This window comes from Acipenser ruthenus, chromosome 45 (assembly GCF_902713425.1).
Source record: "Acipenser ruthenus chromosome 45, fAciRut3.2 maternal haplotype, whole genome shotgun sequence".
NCBI classification, from domain to species: domain Eukaryota; kingdom Metazoa; phylum Chordata; class Actinopteri; order Acipenseriformes; family Acipenseridae; genus Acipenser; species Acipenser ruthenus.
Genome location: NC_081233.1, coordinates 5,376,478 through 5,390,450, shown reverse-complemented (window position 1 = coordinate 5,390,450; position 13,973 = coordinate 5,376,478). Strand labels below are relative to the sequence as shown.

Genomic DNA, 13,973 nt, shown 5'->3' with positions numbered 1-13,973 from the left:
ATAAAAGACATGAATATGAAGCACTATTTTATTTATATATAGACACACATACCGGCATTCAGCTGACTATACATCGGGCTTGAAGTTTGGTTTTTATATTTGATCACATGACGTCACTTTGAAAACTTTGAGCCTATTCAGTTTACTAAATTAAACTCAGAAAAAGCTGTTAATTACAAAACAACGTCACTTGCTTTTTTCACCTTCATATCTTGACCGAGCCAGATTCTGTTTTGCCTCATTTTTATTTCAAACATGAACGTGACAAATTGTGTTAATTGCTCATCGCTGATCCGAATTGCATTTCATTCTTGCCATCACCTAGTTTATAGCTGTGCTTTTGTTATTTTCACTCATTTAACCGAGTTGTCACGACAGATTTTCTTTAGCATACAATACCCAGTGTACGGAGTGTGGACTGATTTTAAAAGTCCAGCATTTAAAATCTCCTTGATTTATAGCAAAGAAAAAAAAAATCTTAAACCTTTAAAATTAGTAGTTCTCTTTATTAGGATGCAAAGACAGCTTAACAACTACTAATTCACATTTAAAAAGGTGAAGTAGAGATTTGGAAAATAAAAAACAAAATGTTCAAGCCCCAACTATACTAAACCATATTCTGGAGCAGGTTACAAGATGAAGGTACACAAGGGCGTACAGACACACTGCGGGGTTAATCTGTGTACCTGCATGTGCAGATCCTGGAGTGACGTGGCACCGCAGCTCTCTGTGGTTCCACCCAGCATTAACAGATATACTGCACGCAATACGGCACCTGTTATTCAAAGTGCGCTGTTTGCATTGCAGATAAGCTCCGTCACTCCGTCAGCTGACTGCAAATGAAGCCTGACCAGCTGAGACAGAAAGCAGAGTGAACAATGTACCCGAGGGAATTTCAGAGCAGATAGGGGCGTACGGAACACTAATCAGAACAATACAGACATCTTCGGTTAAACACCAGTAAAAACCACCTGGAGTAAAAGATGGAAGAAAATAACAGGAAAGGATGTGGGATATGCAACAGTCAAAACACAGGCATCATCAAAACTGGGAGCCTTATCAAATCACGTTGGATATTTACAGCATTGATAAACATGTGTCCACCTAGCAACACCCACAACTGTACTGTCTGTGCGGACAGATTTAAAAAAAAAAAAAATGTAATTCAGCATCTTCTGGAATTCCTCAGTTGATGGTTCTCCTAGAAGTCTAGTTTATAGGACTCTCCCATGACTTAAAGAATTCAGCAATCAATGCATAATTTCATGAGATACCGGGGTCTATTTCAATGACCTAAACTGTGGCCTCCATGGGGTGATTTATAGACCTACGTGACAGTGGGTATTTCATCCATAGCGATGGAACACATCGTGGAGCGTGTACAGATACTAGCTGTGTCTCTAGTGTTAAACATGCTAAATGCAGTAAAATGAGGGTAATCTGGTTACTACGTTTGAGGTCGGTATAAAGATCCGCCACGGTTTAGATCCTTAAAATAGACCCCAGAGTTTAACAGCACAGCCAGCTGTTCACTTAAAATAAATAAATAAACCTGCAGTATGTAGAATATCTTCTTATAACAAATGTCCTTGTCGAGGGTGCTTCTGCATTGAAGGTACAGCCTTAACCAGACCAGATCTGGTCTTTTTTCTGCTGCATCATTTCATACTTCGAGTGAGTCGTGCGATTGCAGCGGGTTGCACTGCGTCAGTGTCTTGCTTAAGATTCTGCTAGTTCACAAATTCGAAAGACCTGTTTATGGGTTTGGATGGACTTTGCACCCAGGATGAAGGAGCTTTCTACTCTTACTCTCTCCACTGCCGGGGTCTATTGAGGGGGGCACAGACACAACTATTCTTACACAGTCTGGTGACTCACAGGAGCGCCGAGTAAGCCAGTTCACCCCATTTTTTTTTAATTTTCAGTTTTGGTGAATTTAATGGTCTTAAAGTGATGCAAGAGCACTTGCTGCTGTCAGGACTGGCCCTGGTACAGCAGACTCCAGGAGAGGTTCCCCCTCCAGCTCTGCAAATCAATCCAGACTTGAACTTGCCCTGCCTGCCGCCAAGTCCTCTGCCCTCAAGTGTCACAAACTAGCGTCCACAGCAGACCCGGGCTCAATCACAACTGCAATGCAGCGATTCAGAACTCATTGCAAGTACAATGTAACTGAACCTCTGAACACCTGTGTAAACTGTAATTCTACCATATAAAATCAATCAATTGCAGTTCACTTATGCATGTCTCATACGGTCATTAATCTTGTATTTAACCATTTTTTAAAAGACCCTATTTTTTTTTTAATGAAAAATAAAGTTATATGTTTCTATATTTATGCCTGTGATTATTGCTTGGTTACTTAGAACAGAGGTAACATGTGAATGCGAGTAGTTTGTTATGTTACTAAAATATAATAATTACTGCAGCATAATTGATTGAACAAAATAGCATTGTGATTGTAACTGCAGTTTCAGCAAACCACTCTAATGTGACTGAGCCCAGGTCTGCCCCCTGGCACTGCCACACTCTACCGATTCAGACCCAGGCCCCCAGATGTACAAGAAGGGTTAACAGCAATTCATATTGTAGGAATAATACTGCAATAAAATGCCACCGTAGATAATAAATACATATGCAGTGGAAAACAAGACTGTACACTGACAGCAACCTAAATGTGTCCTTGATTCAGCCACTTAAGGGGAGAGCACTGTAGGGTCATGCAGTCTGAAGAGATATTTAAAAAACCTCCAGTATTAAACTGAAGAGCCGTACTCCCATTATATAGAGCCTCTTGCATGGACTCTAGTCTACAGCCCATGACTAAATGAGAATGGCCTATATTTTTCCCTATGGGTGAATCACAGGCAAACAGCCCTCTCCATAGTAACTGTATTACATGGGCAATCTGCCCAGTGAACAACTGGGCCCAACGGTGATGTGAAATAAGACAGTAACTTTCACCCCCACCACAGCGGCGAATACAGAACGAGAGACATCAATATGAAGAGAAAGATCACTGTAGAGAAGAACAAACAGACAAATACAAATCCAATGTGTCAATCATTTGAAACAGCTGGTCGCATCAGACAAGCGATTCACAAAATATACTCTACTCAGTACTAGGAGCGGGACCTATGATGCCTGACTTATGGGACACCCTGTAGATTAAAAGATATACATAAGCGAAATATATAGCACCAAGACAACTTCTAGAAAAAAAAACTAATGATTTACAGAACAGAGGTGGGATTGTAGTTTTGTGCTCAGCAGCCTTTTGCCAGAAACCTAGTTCTGTGGGTAAAAGGAAGAGAATGTCATACCCAGTCACTCCTCATTGGTTGCAAGTGGATCATATTTGGGGACCACTGCACTTGTGGGAGAGTCTCCTCATTAAAAGAGAATAACGTGTGACCTGGGTGTATACTGGCCCTCCACTACACCCCCTGCCAGGGATAATAAATATACAGAATATAGGCATGTGTTTCTGATACAGGTCCCATCCCATTACACTCCGAGACCGTCCTGCTCAAAGCAGGCTCAAAGAATCCCCCTCCCCCACACCCAAACGAAACGAGGCTCAGAGTGTGGTCATCTTTTCAGAAGCAGAGTGTTCCTTTGCTTCTCCACAGCAGGTGTTAAAACCTCCGGGGAACAATCTTTGACAAGCAGCAGCAGAGAAGCAAACACAGCCACCCGAAACCCTTTCAGAGTTTCTGAAACACTGAACAGAAACCGTGCACAGCATGGAGGGAACAGGAAACGCAGTGCAGGAAAGCAGGGCTAAAGAGACAGCTCACTAGCGGGTGTGAAGATGCCTTCAGGTTTATCATCTCCTGCTTCACTCAACAGCAGCTAAATGCTAGCAACAGTTGTCAAACAGGAAAAGAGTTCACGGTCTCCGGTGCCAAAGCCAAATAATTGGATTTGTTTTTGTGTTTTTGTTGTAGAATGGGGAGAGTGCAGGAAATAGGATCCTGTTTTCCCTGCTTAAGGTCCGATTCGATTACAGTCAATATGTTTGTTTGTCACTTCGCTGTACGCGGTACACCACAAGAACCCACTGTTTCAGGGTTGGAGGCAAGTTTCGTTTCTTTACTTTAAAAATCCAAACCCTTCAAAAACACACACCCGCCCAAAGAAATGCTTGCTGAAGGCGTTTAAAATCAAAGTTTGCTATGACAAGTTTGAAAGTCAAACTTTTATAATTGATATATTGTAACTGTCACAAAGGCACCCGAGCGTGTTTTGAAGTGAAATTACACATTACTCATCACATTTAATGGAAGATAGCCTTCAGCATTAGAAACAGCAATGGTATGAGCAGCTTAGGCAAAGACATTTTTCAACTTCGCAATACTTAATAATGAAACTTTGAGTTTACCGTTTAACATGAGAACAAAAGAATTTACGATCCAGAGGAGGCCATTCAGCCCATCAGAGCTTGTCCAGTTCTAAGTAGCTGATTGATCTCAAAACTGTCAAGTCCTTAATGATCTTAATGATTCAGCAGAAGCAACATGGCTAGGTACCTCCACTTCCAGCTATGTCTTCTGGTTAAAGTTTTGGCTCGTATCTTACCTCCTGTACCTAGACTGTGTAGAATTCCCCGTGATGGAAACAGGTGTCATTTCTTTGTCCCGTCCCCCATGCTGTGGACTATGTGTACATTGCATAGAGAACTATCTCCATATAGCATTTAAATTGTGCATTCAAAGAACAGTGGAAACATGTAAAAATGTTTCCCATTGTGCTTACATCACTGGGATCATATTAATGGAACACTAAAAGCAGGTGTCAGAATGTCACTGTACAGGTTTCACCGTTGTGTGGCTTACTGTTTTAGGAGATGCCATCTAGTGCAGTTTGGCCGAGAGGACAGACGTGACGCTGAAGAGAGAACCAACAAGCAACATATTATAAAAATCACAAAAACCAAGACTGTACTCAGGACGCAGCTACTACTAAAACAGTTGTTTTCTAACTTCGGTATGTTCCTTAAACAGGTTGACCAGTATAGAGGAGAAGCTGCACTGGAAAGGGTTGTTTTTCACTTGATTTTTCACTTTATTTAAAGTAGAATACAAGGAAGAAATGGTATTTCTGGGATTAACATGATCAACCGACCAATTGTAATTCTCAGAAGCCACTTTCCAAACGCTGCGAGAAAGAGAAGACATGTCCTTATATTCTTACTTTCGCTACGTGACGGATCGTACCGGAACAGAGGTACGTATAGTTTGTATCGCGATACAAGACCAATAGCATCGTCGGTCACTGTAGTTCACCAAGTGGTTCCTGAATGAAGAGTGTTTTACAGTGAGCAAGACTACACACTGTCCCCGTCTCATTTCATTTTAGTTTAACGAAAGTGTGTCATGAAATCATTTCATCTGAAACATCATATTGTGATGCACCTCCTAGAACGATTCAATAAGCAGTATCGGACATTACGGTATCATTACACCCCCAGCATTAAAACTGTCACTGTTCAGAAATGACACACAGGTAATGGACAACTGGCAGACGGTAAAGTCCACTGCAACAAAACTGCTTTGAAATTAAAACGTATACATTTTTATTAAGCATAAAAATAATAAATCAGTGTCTTAGTCTGGGAATACCGTACCCAGCAACATTTAATTTAGGTTTTTTTATGCAAATGTTTCAATTGTAAAGTTCTTGCAGCAAACTTACCAAGTGAAAATACAACACAACTGTTTCACTTAACTTCTAAACAAGTGTGCCAGTTATATTAATTAGATTAAATTAGAGCCATCAAGTCTGTCCTCATACTGATGACCAGGACGTAGATCAACAGCATAAGAAACGGTACTGAAAAGTTTCACCACGTGAACCCTCGTGCCATCTGGACAATGTACTTCATTTGTACAGCAGATACAATCTCAGTAAACTCAGTTAAACCCACAGTGGTTGCAAGAAGATGGAGAAGGGGTACATTTTGTTCTTAAATCAACAGAACAGACAATGTTTCTAAAGGAAATCCATATGAATCCCCAGAGGAAACAAAACACTGGAAATGAAAAAAAAAAAAAAAAAAAAAACCACGAGAGAAAGCACTGCATGAATACTGAACTTGGATCAAACCAAAATAAATAAATATAATTTTTTTTTTTTTTTTGCATAAACTCTTACCAAAGGCCATAAGTTTAAAAAAAATTTATTAAATCGCAACATAAAACCCTTTCTGTTTTTCAACATCTGTTTTCCAGATTTATTTCAGATTTCCAGGGCACGATTAATAATAAATTAAAAATGCTGCTCTGCATCCCCAGACAGTATTAATAGCAGTGAAACATCCAGGCTGCACTCTCAAGAAAAGAAGACACTTCTTACAGGGACCATAGCCACTGGACAGGAGTGCACAAACTGAGACAAAGTGTGTTTGTGTTTCCAGCCATGGAGTCACTGACAGCACCTCGAGGTCTCTCTCTCTCTCTCTTCACCTGTTTAACCCTGTTCTGTTGCCGTGGGCAGCCGTAGCCGGGAGTGCCAGGTGGTGGAAACAGGGCATTGGTGTATGAAACGGGTTCGTCTCCATTCCGCTGGCACAGTACTGTTTGTTTTTGGAAAGGTGCGCCACCCTTTTTAGGCTTGGGCACATCAGCAATCATGCAGTTTAGATCCGGCTACACCCAACTGTGTTGCCAGGATGGCATACGAAACCCCAGCACAGGTTTACAACATCAGCTTCAGGGTGTCGACATCACAGAACTTTCACTACATTTCCTAGAACCAGCTTGTTCAGACCAGTGCTGCTCGCTGCTGGAATCTAAAGCTGGTTGCCACCTTCAGCGTCTCAGCCGTCACACATGGTCACGAACACATGTTTCCATAGTGGAATGGTGCGGCCAGGGTATCTTATATGGAATACCATTTCTAAACTGCAGAAATTAGACAAAGTTTTGTGTAATTTTAAATTAATAAAATGGCCCTTGAACTTTTTAAATAAGTGTGTAAAGCTGTAAAGGTTTAAAACATTAAAAATAATTCCTGGGCTCCCGAGTGGCGCATCCAGTAAAGGCGCTCCGCGTAGAGTGCAGGATGCGCTCTATAGCCTGGAGGTCGTCGGTTCGAGTCCAGGCTATTCCACTGCCGACCGTGGACGAGAGCTCCCTGGGGGCAGCGCACAACTAGCAGAGTGCCACCCGGTTGGGGGAGGGCTCAGGTCAGCCAGGGTGTCCTCGGCTCACCACGCAGCAGCCACCCCTGTAGACTGGCCGGGTGCCTGCAGGCTTGCCTGTAAGCTATGTTGTCCTCCGACTCTGTAGCTCTTGGATGGCTGCATGGTGAGTCCGCAGTGTGAAAAGAAGCGGACGGCTGACGGCACACGTTTCAGAGGACAGCGTGTGTCTGTCTTCGTCTCTCGAGTCAGCGAGGGGGTGGCACCGGTGGTCCGGGTTGAAATAAAAATAATTGGACATTTCAAATTTGGGAGGAAAATCAGAAAAATAATTGTCGATTGCAAATTTATATAGAAAATATTTTTAAATAAACATGTAGTCTATCAAAAAACATATTTAAAGCCTTAGGGCAGAGCATGAACTATGCAATAAAAACCTGTAAATCAACCGACGTCTTTAAAACTAAGAAAATTAACCAGATCCTGGATTAACCAGATCTCCTAAAGGGATATAGCGTTTCTCAAATCTCTACTTACCCTTCTGAGCATGTCTCTTAGCCATTCTGCTTTCAGAAACTTGAACACAGGCCCAACAGGATGCTGCTATCCTTGAATGAACTCTTTCTAGCTTTCGAATTTCCTCTCTCTCCTTCACGTCGAGATGAGGACCAGACTGAGACAACAGCAGCGTCACTGAGACTCCTTGGGGTTTCCAAAAGGTTTCAGAGTCACTGTAATGCCTTGAACCTTTCCTATATTGTTTTGCAGGAGCAAATGCAAGAAAAATAAAAGATCCTCTTTTCCCTTCTCAAGCTGGTTTGTGGTTGTCGTTCCGACTGCCCTGTGCAATGCCAAAAGCAGCTGTGGAAACTCAGAATCTTGAATCAGAAGCCATGCGCTGCAGTGCAGTCCAGAGTGAGACACTTCATCCTCTCTCGCACACACTGGATCCTCAACTTCACTCTGCAGAAACCTGGAAACAGAAATTGGAAAAAGTTACTTCATTTTGTTTCATCTATAGCTGTAGGCAGAAGCTTGGTACATGGGAGGGAGGGAGGGGAAGGAACAGGAGATACTGGGTTTGAATCTTACCAAAGCCTTGTACCGATCTGACTAATTAATAACACGTTCACTGCAGAGTCATTCTAAAATAAACAATGTTCCGTTAGGTTTCCTCACCACAGCAACCCCTACTGCAGCTCACAAGAACCGGAGCCAATAGACTCTTTACACCCAGAGGTCCACAGCAGCTGTGGACGACCTACTGGAGGACCAAGACCAGCCCTGCAGGTCTCCACTGACCGACAAATCAATGCAACGTTCCCTGCAGAATCCACAGCGAAGAGCAGCAACTTCACACAGTCAGGAACCTGTGCTCCTCTGCCTGCCTGTGTGATGTGCAGGGTGGGTCACACCAGGGCAGACACAGTACTGCTTTGAATCATAAAGCCCACAGTCAGCACTGCAACAGCTTTTCAGCTACACACTAATAAGATACTCAAGACTGCAATAGTTCATTTTAGTTTGTGTTTTACAGCTTAGTGTGCTGGTGCTGTTTAGGTAACAGTTCAGTGCCTGACTCAGGAAAGGAAGCAGAACTCACATTGGAAAGCAGTTTGATCCACTCCTGGTTTCACAAAGAGTTTTAGTTACCTATACACTGTGGCTAATCAAACCCATATTAAAACTTATGCAACAGGAGTCTTATTCCCATCCCTCTGTGGTTACATCACACTGTATTAATGACATTCACCTTTTCAAGAGTTCACTTCCCGATAAAATTAAACATTAAACAAGCAAGACAGCAAAGTCCTGCTGCAGTGAAGCTCCATAAAGTTTAGTTTCCTCACACAAGTCCAGGGAATAGAAACCTAAAGCAGATTAACAAACACACCCACAGTAAACACCACCTGCGTCAGTCCCCAGAGAGAGAGTATGCCGTTTAACCTGTCATGCATTTACCAGTAGTCATGCTGTGCAAAATAATGACAATGCTTCTTTTATATATATAAAAAAAAAAAAAGGCGGCTTGATTTTTAAATATCCTAAAAACAGTGTTGGGGAAAACATGAAGTGAAAGGTTGCTCTAGCCTGGATTACTGCTGGAAGGTCACGACCTGAAGTGGGTTGACTTTGTTTGGGCAGTTTTGTGCTTCTCTGTATTGTGGGGAAGTTCTTATTGAGAAAAGCAAATGCGATACCTAATGTGTGAATTCACAGTAACTTCTAGCATTTGTAAAGTGACTTCAGGTATGTGCCAATCTTGCATAACTAGATGACCTCTTTGGCCTTCTCACGAGAAGTAAGATAACCGTTAACCACCACAGGAAACTTTAACCTGTGCAAGAAACATACGAACATTAGCATAAGGACCCCAATTCAAACCACAAAAATGGGAAGCCAGCTACATTTTTTGGTAGGAAGCTGTCCATTCAGATTCGAACCCTCCACCTAGAAGTTGAATTTCTTTTGCAAAATACTAAGCTAACTAGAAAACTAATGCACTAGCTACAGCTGTACGAGAGTCGAAACTGGTCTTGCATAACTCAAATCTTAAAATAGACTAAAAATCAACTGGATCGAAATTCATCTATATTGAAACAAGATATTTTGCATTTTTGTAGCCCCAGAGCTAAAGTGCATGGATAGAGTGTTAAAATAAAGAAATAAGTCACAGGTGATTTGAATTTTCCCCAGCGAGTATTTTGAAGTTTTGCTATTGTTTCATACACAATGTTTGGAGACCAGTGTTAGGACATTTCATTACTCAACACAGATGTAACGGGCAGTGTTGAGCGATGCACTGCCGGTGCTGATCGTACACACAAACTGTACAAGTGCTACAGCCAACCTTGTGTGACTTTCACAAGGACTGGCCAAAGCCGGCTCTTCCACTCCTGGTCTTTGTTCCAACCCTGTTCTAAATTGTTTAACTGAACCAATTCAAACCCCATCCAGACCCTGCTTATCTCACTGTACCTGTAAAACCTGGAGTGGAGCGCCCCTCCAGGACCAGGATTGGAACCCCCTGGAAAGCTGACCAATTTGTGTTTTAACACATGGTATAGGGCAGGGGTCTCCAATCCTGGTCCTGGAGGACCGGTGTCCCTCCTGGTTTTTGTTCCAACAGTATGCTTAAATTACTTCATTGGACAAATTAAGTGCTTATTAGAAGCTTAAATGGTCCAATTAATTTAGGATACAGTTGGAACAAAAACCAGGAGGGACACCAGCCCTGCAGGACGAGGATTGGAGACCCCTGATGTAAATGAATACACACAATTAAACAATGCTGCAGTTTCTTAATTTACGAGATACAAAGTGATTATTCTACGGTTAGTAGCAATCATTTGGCCCAATACAGAAATCGTCATATCATTATAGTTCCAGACCAAGCTCTCTGCTCTTTACATGAACGGACATGTGAAACTAAGATTATTGCACAATGCTTATTTGATCAAATATATATTTTGTAACAGTGTTGAGAACAAAAAGAGATTCGGATCCCGGCGGTAGCTTGCAGTCTTGAACGGTCTGTGGACTATACTGAGCGTGAAGACACAACACATACTCCTGCAGCACCGACACACAATGAAACGTGAGAATATGCTGGCAACCCCACAGCAGCACACAGGGCATTCCTAACACCAAAGCCGCTAAATATGCATCTCCACAAACAAGACGCCGAGGACAAGTCCTCTAAAAAATTTTAAATAATCTTTTTTTTCCCCCCACTGGGCAGCAAAACAGGAGTATCCCAGAGAACTCTCCCATGCTGCGTTATAAAATAAGCTACTGTGAGCTACTTAATATGAATAAAAATATAAAACGATACATCAAGCAACCAACGATAAATACCGTAGCTACAGCATTCATTATTCGCCCCAGTCAGACCCTGATGCATGCAGATAAAAAAAAGTAGTTTTGTTTTTATTTTAAACGCTGCAGTGTTTGTTTGTTTGTTTGTTTGTTTTTTTAAATCACACAGATTTTACTGTTATCTTCCACACAGACAAACCTGTGATAGACACATAAACTCGTTTCCCCCTCCCTAACAATGTATCCCTTTGCAGGGCGCTGGTGGACCTCTCCTCCGCTATCTATTTTGCTAGTTTTAAGATTAACAGACATGTATATTTTTTTTGTATTTTCTTAGAATTTCTCACCCGCTATCGCTGCTTCTCTGTCGCTGCGCTCTCTCCTCAGCCTGCGACGCTCGTCATTTCCGCGCTCCTACTTAAGACAGCCCGCCCCTCTCGTGCTCGTTCACGTCTCTGCAACCCGCGCGCCCCCGCCCTTACACGAGTACAACCAATAAGCGCACAGGAATAGGTTAAAACCCCGCCCCCGTGCGCGCCCCCCCCCAGGTCGGGAGCGCGCAGAGGTGCCACGGAGACGATGAAGACTTGGACAGAGTCACAGCTGCCAACTCTCCCATGTTTACCAGGACTCTCCCCCCGGTTCTTTGGACACTTCTCCCGGGACACATTTTTCCTCATATTTTGCTAAAAACTCTACTGTCAAACCCCATTTCATTTCTGCATATGTAATGTATGGTTACTGCAGTGTTTTTTCAGCTAACTAAAACAATATATCAATATATATATATATATATATATATATATATATATATATATATATATATATATATATATATATATATATATATATATATATATCACGTCTATATATATATATATATATATATATATATATATATATATATATATATATATATATTCCAGAACGAAATAATAACAGAAACTGGAAAATGTAAAAAAAACAAAAAACTAATAACAAACTAAAAAACTAAAACGAAACTGAAAAATAAACATGAAAAATGAATATTCTGAGTTGTATTAATATCGCTAAAATAAATAGCATAGCAGCAACTCCGCGTGAACTTAAAGTCTTAAAATGTACAGATACTGAAACTGAAATCTATCTTTCCGAATTGAGCTTAATGAAACTAAAACTAAATAATAATGTAAAACTGAAACTGAATTGAAATGCTGAAACTGATGAAACACGGAGCTACTGCAATCTCCGTCTGTACACAGCAAGGTTTAGGACCTGTGTCAGGCAAGCTCACATACTTGACCATCAACAAACGTGCGATAAGCCCTCAAGATAAAACAAACAAACAAAAAAAACAACCTGTTGATGCAAATGTCAAGCTTCCTGGAAAACAACATATTATCACATAATCTGAAGCAACGTTAGAAAAAGGCACATTTTCTGTAAACTGTGCAGGACTGATTTTAACGGTGAGGCATGGGAGCAAGAATTCTGTTTCTCCTTCATTTAGGCCTCAACCATGGCTTACCCCTTCCCTTAAAACAGAACCACGTTCCTTGCGTCGGGGGTAGCGACTCTGGAAGTCCTCCCCCTCACCTTTGAACCTCCAAGCCTACCGCTCTCTCCTCTTCAAATTTCACTCTGCTCTGAAACTAGTCAAACACGACTCCTTCCTCACCCTCATCACTGCTCTGTCCCCCCATCCCCATCAGCTCATCTCAACTCTTAATAAGTTACCCTGTCCCCCTCCCTCATCCCAATCTCCATCCCTCCCAACCCTCACTGCTAGTGATCTCTCTGACTACTTCACCACCAAAATCAGTACTATTCGCCTACACTTCCTGCCTCTCCCCCAGACTAGCCCCCGCCCCCAGCTTCCCATTCCACCCCGCTTGCTCCTAATGCCCTCTTTACTGCTCCCCCTCCCCCCCACATCCTTACCTGAACTCTCCTCCATCATTGCCAAGGCCCACCCTCCCCCTGGACCCTGTCCTTGCCTCCCTCAAACCCCGCACTCCCCCCTCTTATCCTCCCTCATCTAGTCTCCCTCTTTAACTCCCCTCTCTCCACTGGTATCTGTCCTGCCATCTTCAAATCAGCTACCATCACCCCTCTGTTAAAAAAAACCCTCTCTCGACCCTGCCTGCCCTGCTAAGTACCTCCCAATCTCTCCTCCCATATTTCTCTAAACTCCTTGAGCACCTAGTCCACTCATGCCTATCACACTACATATCTGCCAGTTCCCTCTACCCCCGATTTCAATCTGGCTTCCGTCCCTCCCATTCCACTGAGACTGCCCTCCTCACTGTCCAGAATCATCTGGCCAGCTCCTCCCATGCTAGCCTCTCCTCAATTCTCATTCTCCTTGATCTTTCCTCTGCCTTTGACACAGTCGATCACCCCATCCTCCTCTCCACTCTTTCTAATCTCGGTATCTCTGGTATCTATCTTCATGAGCCTCACTCCCCCCCCCCCCCCCCCCCCCTCACTGTCGGAGTCCCCCAGGGCTCTGTCCTGGGACTCTTGCTATTCTCCCTGTACACCTCACCCCTTGATGCTCTTATTTCCTCATTTAACTTCCCCCATCACTTCTTTGTTGACGACACCCAGGCTTTCTTTTTGTTCCCCTCCTTTACCCCCAACCTTGCTGCCCGTATATCAGCTTGCTTGGTTGCTATCCAATCTCGCCTCATCAACCCATCAAAAAGTGAAACCCTTTTCTTCCCCTCTCTACCCCCACCCTGCCCCACCATCTCATTCCCTCCCTTGTCCTTCATTCCATCCCTCTCTGCTCGTAACCTCGGCATCATCTTCAACTCCACCCTCTCCCTCTCTGATCATATCTCAGCCATAAAACGCACTTGCCGTTTCCACCTATTCAACATCCGCAAAATATGTCCCTCCGTTTCCTTACCTGCTACTAAACTCCCGGTCCACTCTCTCATTTTCACCCGTCTCGATTACTGTAACTCCCTCCTCCTTGGCCTCCCCTCCTACGCTTTTACACAATTGCAACAAATTCAAAACGCCTCTA

The 13,973-nt window shown here is 42.7% G+C and overlaps 1 protein-coding gene across 1 annotated transcript in view; it reads right to left on the bottom strand.

Annotated features, from left to right (window-relative positions):
• The window catches only part of LOC117401057 (spermatogenesis-associated serine-rich protein 2), a 35,493-nt gene extending 24,082 nt beyond the window's left edge, over positions 1-11,411 (bottom strand). Inside the window, exons 1-2 of the mRNA XM_059013465.1 lie at positions 11,308-11,411; positions 7,679-8,114 (exon numbers count right to left, since the gene is read on the bottom strand). Coding sequence (XP_058869448.1) covers positions 7,679-7,703 — 25 coding nt within the window. The 5' untranslated portion in view covers positions 7,704-8,114; positions 11,308-11,411. The remainder of the gene's footprint in view (positions 1-7,678; positions 8,115-11,307) is intronic.
• Between the last annotated feature and the right edge of the window lie 2,562 nt (positions 11,412-13,973).